The 14,903-nt window shown below is 38.7% G+C and overlaps 1 protein-coding gene across 3 annotated transcripts in view; it reads left to right on the forward strand.

Annotated features, from left to right (window-relative positions):
• LOC137147220 (glutathione hydrolase-like YwrD proenzyme) overlaps positions 1–14,903 on the forward strand; it is a 39,588-nt gene that overhangs the window by 21,727 nt on the left and 2,958 nt on the right. The window contains exons 7-12 of one of the 3 annotated variants that reach the window (XR_010918175.1): positions 3,083–3,170; positions 3,874–4,045; positions 7,011–7,173; positions 8,896–9,066; positions 12,053–12,137; positions 13,160–13,418. Coding sequence is in view for 2 of the 3 variants with exons in the window: in XM_067539149.1 (XP_067395250.1) it covers positions 3,083–3,170; positions 3,874–4,045; positions 7,011–7,173; positions 8,896–9,066; positions 12,053–12,137; positions 13,160–13,404 (924 nt within the window). In the remaining variant the exon portion in view is untranslated. Of the gene's footprint in view, positions 1–3,082; positions 3,171–3,873; positions 4,046–7,010; positions 7,174–8,895; positions 9,067–12,052; positions 12,138–13,159; positions 13,843–14,903 lie in introns of those variants that run through there. The other 2 variants (XM_067539149.1, XM_067539288.1) reach the window with 2 other exon arrangements.

Raw genomic sequence — 14,903 nt, forward strand, 5'->3', positions numbered from 1 at the left:
TCCTGTTGTAATCAGTGGGACTACTCACATGCTTAAAATTAGGCAAGTTGTTAAGTACCTTGCTGAATTGGGCCCTGAGACCAGAAAAGCCTTAGGAGAAAATTCAACATTGTGGTTTCCTCGGCCCTTTATCCCACCCCCTCCCCCATAGTTTTTTCCACAAGGAGGTACCATATATTGCTCATTGTTTTTATAGTCTCCTATATCCTTTTCCCTCATACTTCAGAGTAGGACTTTCCTGTTACACAGCCTAGACTGGAATGGAACTGAGGTTTCCTTGTCGGATCATCCTTGGAATTCTTTCCTTTGTCCCACAACTTCTCCTCCTCTGCATGGTGGCCAGACTGGCAAAATAAAAACCTTTCCTTTCCCCTGTGCCCACTGCTGGCTGAAGATTCTCCACAGCTTTACACAATGGGATCACAATCAGACCCTCCCCTCCTTTGCAACTCTGCTTTCCTGGCAGGGGATGGATTTGGAAACTGTGGGTGGTTAGAAAGGGAATATTCTAAGCGTGTGCATAACGAGATGAGTATTGACCAGAATTTTGAATCTCAGAAACATTTGAAGCCTATATCCAGACTCTTCTCCTTACTGCCTTAACTGTTTTCTTGATGCTCTTCCTCACATCCTCCTTCCATCTGACTTCCTCTCCTCCCTTTGTCACACAAGAGGATTCCTCTTCCTTCTGACAGACATTTCCTTCCCAACCTGAAGGTAGATAAAAAAAAATCCTGTTCTTTGCAGCTGCAGGCAGTTCAGCCAGGTTTGGAGTGCGGAGGGAGAACACTAATAAGGCAATGTAGAAAATTGTCATCTGAACATCATTCAGTGACTTATGTGACACTCAGATGCAGTGAAACGCCTAGATTTTTATGGCCAGAATGATCACCTAGTCTGACAACCTGCATAACACATAGAATTTCATGATGGGATTCCTCCATCTTGCCCATCAACTTGTGGTTGAACTGGAGCATATTTTCTAGAAAGACATCCAGTCTTGGTTTAAGACTCCAAATGATGGAGAATTTACCACAGCCCTTGGAATCTGTTCCAATGGCTAATTATCTTCCTTGTTAAAAATGTGCCCCTTATTTCCATTTTGAACTTTGCTGACTTAAATTCCAGCCTTTAGAACTTGGTGGCTTGAGCGTAGTTCCTAATGGATAGGATTCCTCTTCATGAAAACCACTATCACAACTCACACAGCACTGGCACTCTTGTTGGCTGTCTGATCAGAGATGCCAACTATTGAATGGGCATGGAACGAACTTACTTTCCCACCTCTAAAGCTGGTCTTTTCAGAGTTGTGGTGCAGTGTAGGGATGTTATGACTGCATGTGCTTTTACCAGTTCTGGGGGTAGAGATCTCCAGACCTGTCAATGCAGAGCCTTTTCAAAGCACCACACTCACTGAAAATGTAAAAGACCAACTTTTTTTTTTAATGGTAAGGATTGGTGGTGTTTGATCTTGCATATCCCAGACTCCCATTAAGTTCTGCAGGAGCTGTTGGTGCATAAAAAATACAGGATTTGGCCCTAAGTGTTTTCAAATGCAGTATTCTTTGACTGTGTGCAATACCGCATGTAGTTGTAAATCATATTTTGGATAGTTTAATATTCTCACTAATCTAATATCTTAGGGTTGCTGAATGGCATTTTTTGGTTTTATTAAACTATTCACATATCAGTACCTGCTAACACTCTAATGCTGCAAATTACTTGCTTGGGTAGGATAATTGGGTTGCTGTGCTTGTGAAAAAGTGCATTGTTTTTATTCTCACCTTGTGAAAAGTTGATGCTTGTATTATACGTGGCATACATACGTAGGCAAACTCTGCTTACACACCCAGTTATTAACTAAGGTATGTCAAAACCCAGTCAAGATTTCCTGACCTGCTAATAAAGTCACTAGTCATAGATAACACACCCACTATATACAGCGTAATATATCTAAATATAGAAACAAGAGAACATACCAAAGCAACTTACACATGTATTTTGAAATAACTGAATACGTCTAGATCCAAATTTATAGTCCTTACTCAGGAAAAACTCCAATTGATGTCACTGAGGGTGTTGTCCAAGAAAGAAACATAGGACAGGCTCCTTGCAAGTTCATTTGTTATTAATTTAAAAATAAACTCGCAGGGTTATAACTTACAATTTAATATTCAAAGACAGGCAACTCTATATATTACTGAGTTAATGCTGATAACAAAACATACGGGTATTTAACCTGTTGAAGCAGATATGAGACTTAATGCTTTTATCATTAGATTTAACAAGCTGATTTGGATAAGTTCAATGATATAAGGACAAGTTTGCGTAAGCACTAAGTTTTATTTATGATATTTGAAACATAGGCTCTCACTTTTCACATACTCCATTGAACCAATATATATTTAGAAAGGTTAGCTATACATGGAAAGGGCATGGAAACCAGCCAGATCTTTCTTGAAATTAGCCATTTAGTTCTTCAAGGCAGGCATTATGGCCACTTCCTTCATAGGGCCACTAGAAAAGGAAGAGCTCCCTTCCTCCTCTCATATCTCCAGTGCACCTCTGCTGAAACTGCCTTCATGTCCAGAGAGGTGCTGAGCACCCTCACGTCCCATTGATTTAAATGGGAGATGCCATTCCTCGATGCTCCTGGGAATTCTGTGCAAAATCAAGGTCCATAACTTGACCCTGAATGTGCTACTTATATACTGGGAATTCTCAAAGTGATTTACAAAGCAAATGTCTGTATTTATTTTATGGGTGAAATCCACCCACAGGCAGAGGACCAGAATGTCATCCTTTATGATAATAATAACGGGGGGAAGGAAACACTACTGTTTACACTAGTGTTATTGCTGTAGAATACTGTACTATTTTTATAGGCAGTTGCATACTGTTGTACAAAGTTGCCTGGAAGAAAAACTACCACCTTAATGTTGCCTGGTTTCTCTTTGCCTGGAAGAAATGCCCAGTTTTATTGCATCATTTTTGGTATACAGTATGTCATAATATTCAGGAAACCTTTAGAAAGTATTTTTTTTTTAAATGAGGGAATAATAACAGTGTCTTGTTATTCCAGGGTGTGAATGTTTGGGAAATCCCTCCAAATGGACAAGGAATCACAGCTTTGTTAGCCCTGAACATTTTAGACAATTTTAATATTAAAGGTATGAGTTATGTCCAATAGAAAGAATTTTTCTGTGTCTGTGAAATTTTCATTTGAGGATGATTTAAGCAGACACAAAAGGAAGATTTCCAGAAATCTTAATGCTCTTTTTCAAGTCTGAAGAAAATTTTCATCAAAGTCACGCAGAAGGGGAAATAAAATTGTTACTAGACATGACTCCAATGTATAGTGGATAATTCCCTACTAAATATCACAATATAGTAAACAGAGTACAGTGGGACCTGGACTGGGAAAGTTTTCTAGTATGAAACAGTCTCTCTGAGATTAATGTTTTTGGAAATTTAATATAAATTTGAAAATTAAGCATATTACGCTATCAACTTTAAAGACAGGTCCTGATATAACAGACTTCAAAAACAGTGTGATATTTTATAAATAGCTTGATACCAGTTCAAAATTCTGAGTTGTTCAGCCAGTGTCAAGTGTTATAAAACACTTAATACCACTGAAGACTGTGGGCCAAATTCGGAAGAACTCTTAATTCCAAAATGAATGATGATTTCTCTAATATTCTTGGAAAGAATTGATCAAATCCATCCCTGGTAATACTTCATTGAAATCAATTAAGTAATTATCGTAGTCCGATAACAGCAGAGTAAACAATATCCTTATAGTATGAAAGAACACTTAAAGATTAAAAATAGACTAATTAAAACTTTTGTAATTTTTGTTGCCATTTTTAGCAATGGGCCATAACACTGCGGACTATTTACATGTGCTGATTGAAGCCTTGAAGCTCAGCTTCTCTGATACTTTCTGGTTCTGTGCTGACCCTGACAAAGTTCCAGTACCTACAAAAGAACTTCTTTCTAAAACATATGCTAAAGGGCGCTCGGAGCTAATTAATTTACAAAGGTAAGGTTTCTTCTTTTGCTTGCTTTTGCAGATTAGTAGTGTAAGTACATTTCTGATCTTGGTGAGAAAGAGAAGTCCATCCTATGATGTTAAGTAAAGCTCTATTTATAAGAGTTGCTGGAGTCTTTAGTTTATTTCTTCACACACTGTGGTCTGAATATCCTTTTATTTTAACACTAATTTGTCCCTGTGCGAAACTGCTCAGTGTAAAGTACAAAGAGTTTACTGTTTGTGTTATGTTGTTAGCCCAGCTTGTATCTAAAAGATAAAATGAAATGTGATAGGAAACTATCAAACATTATTTAAAATATGAATTGATAAAAGTGGCAGTTTTCTCTTTTAATTAGGGCCATAATAGTTTATTACAATCAAGGAGTGGATGGTTTTATTTAAAATAAGCATCAAATATAGCATGTAAAAAGTGAAGCCCATATCCCTTAAAATTAGTTTCACAGCCCTAAAAATGAATCCCTGAAACAGTTTAATGTAAACGTCACCCAGCAATGATAGATTGACACTCTCTCTTGCTCGGGGCCAAGACTAAAAATGTTTTCCCTGGCCTGCTCTATTTAACAAAAGGCTCTGTATCGTGATCCGTGTGATCAGAGAGCCATCCAGGAAACCCTAGTGAAACATACAGTGTATGAAAAATCATCTGTGCAACCCGTGGGGCCCCCCCTCCCAAGTGCTGGTGTCCAGGGTGGCCCATCTGACACATATGTAAATACACCATTGCCCCTGATACTGAAAAATCTACCCGCTCTCCAAAAGAAGGACTGCACCACTCAAACTCCTAATCCCTGGAGTAATACAGACTCCAGTAAAACTCCTAATCCCTGGAGTAATACAGACGCCAGGGCTCTGAATTTGTTGCTCTGACAGTGGCAGAAAATCTATTCTTGTTTAGTCCACGGCCACTAGTATGGAATAAAGGTGGCAGGTAAATCCAAGAGACAATGTAACATGCAGCGCATGAGCCACGGCAACAAACACATCTCCTTGAGCACATCGCTGCTGGCACATCCAAGTTACAAGCTGGAGTTTTAACACTATTCTTGTATGTATATGTTTGGCTAATAGTTTCATTAGTATCAGGAGGGGAGGAATAAAACATTGGAGGCTGGAGGTGTTTGCATTTTGGTCAACTCTATAGTGCCACTGTAAGCATGGGGTGGGTTTTTTAAACTTTATTGTTTTTACACTATATAAAATATAAACACACACTGAAGGAAGACATATATAAATACATGCACAATTTGGAAATATCATACAAAAATAAAATTCAATGTTCATTATTTGTAAAGCCTGGAAAAAACAACAAAAACAACTCCCCCTCCCACCTAATCCCCTGAACCCATAGAGGTCATGCGGGCCATCAATTATTAAAGGGACTAAAGAGATAAATAAGTGAGACCATAACCTAAGAGTATCAGGGACTAATGTATACTAAACTGCAAAAGCATTCAATAGTTTCATGTGTGACCTGACATCCTCCTATTTTTTCTGAATGTTTCTATTAGAATCATTTTTTTCCACTACTGCAGTAGAGAGCTCATTAAGCCAGTCTATGTATGAGGCAGGAATTGCAGATTTCTATTTTCTCAAAATAACTCTTTTGGCCACTAAAATAGTTACTGCAATGCATTGTTTAATATTAACTGGTAATATTAACTCATTCAGCACTGTAAAATACACAAACTTGGGGAAGGAAAGATAATAACAGAAAGTTTTTGAGATAACACTGAGAATGGTGTCCTATACAGATATTTTTGACAGATATTGAGGATATGTGAAAGGCTGGCACATGTCTGTTTTCATCTCCAACATTCACATCCAGGCCCAGGATTTTAAAATCTTGTTGTGTGACAAGCGAGGCTATTCTCCCTAGTAAGTATAGTGGGAGGAGATGCCACCTCTCTACATTGTTGGAAATTTCTTTTAATATATCGTTTATATGTGTAAAAACAATTTTGGGAGGATTAGGACAGATATTATCACCTAAATAACTTATTTCCTTGCATATTTGAAATGGAAAATGCTGAAACTGAAAGGATCTGGTCTTTTGGATATATTCATTGCTTGTGATTTATTCCAGGTCAAGCAAAAACCAGAGATCTTTCCAAAAATATCAGCTACATTCAATAATGATGGCATTGATAAGGATGGATTCTTCAATAGTACTAAAATATCATCAGCATATAAACTGATTTTGTATTTTTTCTCTTTATAGTCACATCTTCAATAGCTGAATGCTGATGTATGTACATTGCCAGTGATGCAAGAGACACATTAAAAAAAAGGAGGGGCAAGATAGGACAGCCCGATCATGTGCCTCTTTCTTGTTGAAATGTGGGAGAAATAATTCCATTAGTTAATAATGAAGTAAGGGGATTTAGGGTGGTTTTAAAGGGTATTTTGAATATATTTCATAAAGTAATGACATGCGTGAACTGCATGAAAGAATCTTATGACAGGTCTCAAAATCCAAGAGAATAGTGACTAACACAGGGTATTTCTAAATGTGCTAGTTTTTTTAAAGTACCAGCTTGTGTTAGCCTGCTTTTGTGTACTTTAGATAAGAGTATTTACTTACATTTGATGACAGTGCTATGTTTGTACTTAACCAAACATTGAGGTATACAATAGAAATCACTTATTGATCTAGGCATTACCTAGTCATAAAAGGACTACAGACTTTGGATCCTTCGTGGGCCTTGTCTTTCAATTATATCAACTGAATTTTACACAATGTCCCCTACACGATTCTGATCTTCGTTATACTCCATTGTCTTTGGAGTTACTCCAGATTTACACTAGTGTAATGGAGACCAAAAACAAAACCCACCCAAGAAATTCAGGGCCAAATGCTGCTCATCATACTCATAAGAATATTCCCATTGACTTCACTAGGATTAATTGTAAAATATTTTTGTTGCACACTAATGGCTTTTGTTTTCCATTTTAGAGCCAGTGACAAATATAACTACGGAAACTTGTTACCAGTGGGAAGTGACACAGTTTACTTCACTGTGGTCGATACTCAAGGCAATGCCTGTTCTTTCATCAACAGCAACTATATGGGCTTTGGCACAGGACTGGTACCGGAAGGTTGTGGATTTACTTTACAAGTGAGAAAATTTTTCCAAACATAACATGTTCTAGTCTATATGAAAACACTAAAAAGGCAGTTTAGAGTGCTTTACTAGACAGTATCCTAAACTTACAGTTCTGACATTTCCTTTTAATGGATATTTTCTTATTCTCATTAAGAATAAACTCATAAACTGTGCAATGAGTTGACCAGTGTTTAAAAATCAAATAAACTAACAAATCTCCATAGTTGAATATGAGAGTAGGGATAAAATTTAAATTTCTTTTTGCGTGCTTCCTCATTCAGCCTGTCTGTAAATGGTTCCATGACCAAAGGAGAGAGCATTGACTAGGAGCACCCTATGACTCAATGCACAAGCTGATAAAAGTGTATGGATCTTAGTTTCCTTTGTTTCAAGAAGTCAGGGGAGAACTTGGCCTTTTCTACTTTTCTGGTTCTCTATATAAACAGGGCCAAATTCAGAGCAGGTGGAATCAGGGAAGTTGCACGGATGGACGGATATGCACAAGCATACAGGTTTATGCGAGTAGTTGATGTTGATCATGAGAGGATTGTACTGATGACCAGTCCCACTTCATGCATGCACTGATCATTAAATCAGCAACACCTGTTCCACCATAAATTATTCAGCTAAGCTCTGTTGTTATGATACAGCGGGGGAGCCAGAACTGTGTAGCAGAGTCTGAGTACACTCGTGTGCTTCACTATATGGACACGCGCCACATTGTAAGAATGGTAAACTGCCTGGTACATTTGACAGACGCTGGACAGGCAGGATGCTCCAATACTGCAGCAACAGTACTAAACCATACAGCAGGATACTATAGCCACCTTAACTAGTCTTCTTAATCAATTTACTCAAACACAATATTGTCGCGTTCACCCTTCGAACAAAATATATGGCATAATTAGTAGATGGATACGAAGCAACAGGTGTTTGAGTTCATGTTTGGGGAGAGGCTGTGGTACTGTGTTTATATTGTACTGTAGCCTGCACAGATGGGTTCTGCAGAGATGAGTTGGTAAGACCTCTGGCAGCAGGCTGAATGCATATTGTGTGGGTGTGAGACACTGTAGTGTCTGCTGATTGAAGTGGAGAGGTGAGACTGAGAACTGACTGTCTCACGTAGTGCAAATGACCACTGTTGCAAGTATTGGGCCATTGTTTGGCATACCTGCTTTTACAGCTCCTCCCCAAACCCATGCTACCTTAGACCTTTTCCTGATTGTGTCCTCCGGCCAAAAACTTACCCGTAGAGGGGAGCAGGAGCTCCGCAGACCTACACTGACATCAGTGATGAGGCCCAGAAATGGACCCCACACTTCAGAGGAATCATGCTAGGCCCAATCAATTGTCACTGTTAAAATGCCACCATTTGGGAGCTGTTCGCTGTATTTAGTATGATCTTCCCCAGGAGTGAATGGGCTTGTTTGTATATATTCCCGTCACCTGCCTATATCCAAGGGCCTACTTGGATGTATATACTATTGCTCCACATCTTGCATACAAATAGCTTTTGTGGGCTGCTCTCACTCCTGTCCAGCTTTTGGTACATGTTGGAGATGCCACATGCAATGTCAGTCAATGGGCTAGCTGGCCAACAATTTGAAAAGCTATTGATTATCATGCATGCTTACTTTAGGCTGCATGGTTCTCATCCAGCCAGACAAGACAGGATCATGTTTGGCAAGCCCAAGGGGTTTAGTCTATTAGTAAGTGTATATGTTTGCTTTCTAGAATAGAGGAGCCAATTTCTCCTTGTCTCCCAGTCACCCGAACTGCATAGCCCCGAGAAAACGGCCATACCATACAATCATTCCTGCCCTGGTTACTGCTGCAGACACTGGGGACCTCTTGTGCTCCTTTGGCGTAATGGGCGGGTTCATGCAGCCTCAGGGACAAGTGCAGGTAAGTCCTTTGGGATGTATTGCAGAATATCAGAAGGATTCACTGCTTATTTAGGAGACTTTCATTTCACAATCCTCTGGACTGGCCATGAACACCTACAGCACAATAGAGCTGTGCCCTTGCTGATCTATGTGCTTTGTCCCAGTGCTGACTGATCAATCATCACCCAGTTTCAGATCAACCTCATGTTTTGTTTCTACAAAAAGAATGTGAGATGTTAAACACTGTATAATTTACATAAAGGATTTTTCTCCAAAGACAGTGTACAAGCACTGAATGCAATTTTTAAGTGTATTAAAGGATATGAGGATGTTTTCCTAGAGTCTAGTCTAGTTTACTTTAATCATCTCTTTGAAATCTGCTTGGGGAATAGGTAGAAAGCAGAGGTGGTCAAATGCTTGTTAAAATTTTTGTGAACTTTGGTATAAAGTTTTAAGTGAATTCCCTCTGCCTGTGTTCATACCTCTTGTGTGTTCACTTTCTCTGATTATTCTGGTTAACAAATGTAGTGGCAAAAATATTAATAGCAAAGGTCAGATGACTATTGCAGAATATTTGTAGAAAACTAATTTAAGAGCTCAGAGTTACACTCTTCCAAACTGGGGCTATTAAAAAACCCAAAAAAGTCCATTCCTGGATCTCAGTCATTTATTTTTTGATGATCCTGTTTTGTGCCTTGACATTTTGGTGACAAGTGCATTAGAAATTAAAAGATAGATAAGATAAATGAAAGGAGAGGGAAAATGAATTGCCCAGGGCGCTTTAAGAATTGGTTTCCTGTCTAGGGTGACCACTTTTGTTGGCTGGAAATAAAGGAAAACTACGTAAAATGCTTTATTTGAAGTGACATTTTAGGGAAACACCATTTCCCTTAACATATCATGTATTTTTCTCTCAAGTGTACATTTCTGCTGCCCTTAAGTATATAATGCAATTATCATAAACTTCAATTTAATGTTTAAAATGGTACTTAGTTTTAAAATATTTCAGTACTTTGTTTTCTAAAATCATTTCATAAAACTCTCTACATGTACAATAGAAATTAACTTTAATTCGAAGCTCAACCTTAATGGAATCAATATTTAGCAGTTTTCTGCAATCTGTCCAAGTCTGTTAACACAAGAAAAATATTCTTTCCACTTCTGTGTTTGAGGTAGGAATGGACATAATAAATTCCATGAGTTTTAAGAAATTGGGAGCGTGCGGTGGCTGCCATGTTTCAAACTCCCAGCCTTTTCTCTGCACATAGTACTCAATTAACTTTCCTTTCAGTAAAACATATTGGTGTCCATATATGGCAAGTATTTGCTGTTTACTTAGCCATTAATGAACTTGTCCCTTTCTAGAAGTTCTCTGAATTTTTCCCAGTATTTTCTTACCTATGTTACATGTGCAAAAACAGAGGCCCGGAGTGGAGAAACTTCTAAATATATAATATGTTTTAACAGGCAAAATCTCAGACAAAAGCCACATCCATGATTTTTATTTCAGGTGTGCCAGGAAGTGCAGTCTTAGGACAACACAAAAGGAGAACCTTTTTTTTTTTTTTTTTTTTTTAAAAAAGCTTTGTGGATATTTTTTGTTTAAAAAAAGACCCTAGGGTTCTTTAGGCTGAATACTACACTGAAAACAAGCTTTAATCAATAGTTACATTGCTTAGTGTTCTTCTGCAAAGGTTTGATTCAGCTTTTCCTTACTCGTGACAAATCAATGAAATAAAGGAGTCAAGAGACGTCCCTTAAAATAAGGGGTGGGTGATTACCCTAGCGGACAAATCAGTAAAGTAAGGGATGGGTGGTCACCTTATTCCTGTCTCAGTGGGAATGTAAATTTGATATTGTTACACATTTTTATTTATTAATTTGTTTGCTCCTGAGATATAAGTGCATCTGCTTAATGTAAAGCATGTTTCCTTAGTGACATGTAAGTAATTGTCCTTGAGAAAAAAATGTGCTTATAAACAGTTGTAAAACATTCAGTCAATGCAGACGTTTTCCAGAGATGCAGAAGGTTTAATCAAAACTTAAACTTCCTATTGTACTTCATCATATTTGTGTATGTATTTTCAGTCATTAAAGAAAAATGCATGTGGTCACATTTGTACTAATACAGAAACCACTTTCCTAGCCTCTGTTTCCCACTTCTTCCCCTCCAAACTTTCCAAAATGCTGCAACCAATATATTCTTCCTTTCCCATAGCTCCAGTCATGTCACACGGGCACACGTTTTAGTTACTGGGGACAATTTTTTCCCATTGGCATAGAGAATCAAACATATCTTATACATAGGCTTGGCAGAATAAAATTTTTATCATTAAATTTTGGTAAACATTGATTTTTTTGAACACACACAAACGTATGAAAAAATATTTCCATAGATGATGATAGAAATTTACAGGTAGGCAAAGTCAGAAAAATGCTGCTTGGGAACTTAATATAGTTTGATTTATGGCTATTTACTTTGTATATTTTGATATGTGATATTGACAATTTGTGCTTTAATGGTTGTAAAGCTTTAACTGTTTGAATCTCACTGTCTACTGCCAGTAAATAATTATCTGATGCCCCCATAATTTTCTTCAGCTGTGAAAATTTAAAACAAAAATTGAAAAAAAAGCTTAACATAACCATCAATATAATCCATTGAAATTATAAAAAAAATTTAAAAATTGAATTCTGCCAAGACCATCTAAATCTGAAATGCAGCAGTAACAGTCCTTTACTTTAGCCTCCATTCTCTAGTTATCAGCAAGCCATTGTCCGTCTGGTTACCATTATTTGTAGTTTATTGCAGAGAACCTTGAGGGGGGAAAAAAGGGATTATATGATTATTTTTAAAATAATACCTGCCAGGACAATGCAGCTTCTTTGCAGGTCAGTAGACTCCCAGTAATGTCTCAAGCTTATGGAACACGGTTTTCCCCCTAATGCTGCTTTATGTGCTTTTTAACCCATTCCAATATTTTGCTTGTTTGTGCTTTCTAAAGGTGCTACTCAATATGCTAACGTTTGGGATGAATCCTCAACAAGCCTTAGATGCAGCCCGCTTTTGTTTGGACTATTCCACAGAAGGTAAGACTTTTAACTTAGTCATTCTGACAGCAAATGGCCTAGGTCACGGATAATGTTTTAATTTAAAAATTTGGGGCCAAATTCTTCTCGGTTACACCAGTACTCCAAAAGAGCTCTGCCTGATTAGAAACACAGAGTTTACAATAAAAAGCTTGATTCATTGCACTCTGCTGGCCAATAACGATTAACACATAAGCTGTATTGCCAATTTTGGCTTGCTGCAGCACATTATGATGTTTGCTGTAACATGGAGAAGAGATTAGGATGTGGTGATTCTGGAAGTTGGTAGCAAGTGTTGTGCAAGTGACCGGGAAGGTTTGCTCACCATGCTACACAGTGAATGTTGATTCAGCACATTGCAGAAACCAGCATGGTTTCTAAAATAGATTAGCTAGAGCATAGTCTGGAAAAGAAATCAACATTTTGTGAGATGGAATGGGATTTTGTTCTCCTGATATTATGTCGTTTAGACTGTAGTTCCTTCCCACAACTGCCACTGTTGACACAGGTGGAGCGCCCTCAAAGGTGACCACTACTCCTTTAGGAGTGGGTAGCATATGATTCTCCCTGTGCCAGCTTCAGTCTGCTAGCTGGTGTGCAAGGGAAGCATGGGGCCATAGTCTTGCCTTTATCGCCTTGAGGTGCCTTATGCCACAGGAGATGCTAACACATCCTCTGTCTTTGTGCTCAGAGAGCACAAGAACCAGGATTGTGATTGCCCCTATGCAGGCATGTAAGCAAAGGAAGTCTTCTTGTTTCCTTTTCCCCATTCCTTCTCATTCAGCTTCCCACAATCTGGCCCTCTGTTTTCCTGAAAGAGTTCCCCTTCAGTGCAAACACTCTGGGCCAAATCCTAGGCTTGTTGAAGGTAATGGGAGCAGGATTTGGTCCTGTGGGCGCAACGTTTCAATTCCATATCTATTCATTAGTTCCAATTATATTTTAGCAATAGGCTGAACTGTGAATAATTCCTCATCCGACATCTGTCACTAGCTATTACCGAGCACTGTTCTGTTCTGCAGAGGGCAAATGGCACCTGTTACTTGAAGATGGTATCTCACAGGCCGTCGCAGAAGACTTGAGGGCCAGACATCACTGCAGCCAGTGGCCCATAACTGGGCATAACAGGAGCCTGTTTGGCCGTGGTCAGATTATCACTAAAGGAGATTGGTGGAAATCTTGGGACTCCTTGTCTTCTAAGAGCTCGCACAACGTCCTGTGGGCAGGATCGGATCCCCGAGGAGATGGCTGTGCAGTAGGATACTAGTGTGCACTAAATAAGTCAGTTCTATACAAACATTGGGTAAAAAGCAAAACCATGCCTCTTTGGCTGAGGAAAGAGACCTCATTCTATGATCTGAACAGTCAGAGCTGCTAGGCATACATTGGATTCTGCAACACATTCATTTCTATTAATTGCTGCATTGAGTACATGGATATTAGCTACAATTATACTGCAAATCAACATAAAATGCCTTTTTTAATGCATGAATGTAATGCCATTAGCCCGCCTCTCCACCCTGCATCAGTTCACACGAATGACACCACATGCTTAAATTATAAAGATCTTTTGACAGGGACAGCAGTACTAAAACACTGTATGGGGAAAGGTGGGTCAGATTCTGAATGTTTGTTAGCTGGAATTTCCCTTAGCTCTCCCAATGTCCCACTGTTTTGCCTTAGCAAGAAATGATCAGGAATAAACGAAACCAAACAAAAACCTGAATGTTAACTGTGTACTTTCTTTCTAAGTGTCTGATTTTTTTTAAAGGCCTCTCTTTTGCTTATGGGGCTATAATCCCATCTCAACATTTCAGTGATTCCCTTCACTGTTTTGGTTTATAGCTTCACCAAAATCCCTCAGTGAAATTAAAAGCCCCATATTTCACAATTGACTGGTAAATAACCTATTTGTAGATCATTGTTAAGGATACGATGCGGTCATGGAGGTCACAGATTCTGTGACTTTTCAGGACCTCTGTGACTTCTGGGTCAGTCCAGGGCCTCCGCCCAACAGCTGACCAGCGGCCAACCTGCTAGTGCAGCAGCCTGGACAGGTCTGTTTTCCCTCCCCAGGGTATTTTTAGGAAAAGTCGGGCAGGTCGTGGGCTTCTGTGAATTTTTGTTTATTGCCCGGAACCTGTTCCTGACTTTTACTAAAAATACCTATGACAGAATCTTAACTGTAATGATTGTTAATTAAGAAGTAGTTATGAGAGAATCAAGGTAGTTGAGCTAATATCTTTTATTGAACCACCTTCTGTAGGTGGATGGTACAAACTTGTGAACTACACAATACTCTTCTTCAGGTCTGGGGTGTCTCAGCTAAATACAGATTGGGACATATTGTTAAGCAGATAGGGTAATGTATGTTGGAGGCAGTCACTTGAAATGAAGCAGGCAATTGTTATACATAAAGAATTTGAAGCGGGCAGCTAAGGGTAGCAGGCTCATAGTGGTGTACTTCATCCAGCGCATCAGATGCCCCAATAACAACGGTGTGAGTGAAACCAGACAATCACTATGCTGTCAAATGACCTCACACAGAAAAACAATAAAAGACCAAAAAAAAAAAAATCATCTGTGGGCGAACACTTTTTACTCCTTATCTGATCTTTCAGTACTTGTCCTCAAGGTAAACCTGCACAACATTTTCAAAAAGTGAGCCTGGAAACTTACGTTCATAAATCTGCTAGACACTAAAAACCACGGACTTCCCTTTTGCTTAACAATCTGTATTAATTTGCATTTAACTGAGACACTCTG

This window comes from Emydura macquarii, unplaced genomic scaffold (genome assembly GCF_026122565.2).
Source record: "Emydura macquarii macquarii isolate MOO-44397 ecotype Brisbane River unplaced genomic scaffold, CSIRO-AGI_Emac_v2 contig_18, whole genome shotgun sequence".
Lineage (NCBI taxonomy): Eukaryota > Metazoa > Chordata > Testudines > Chelidae > Emydura > Emydura macquarii.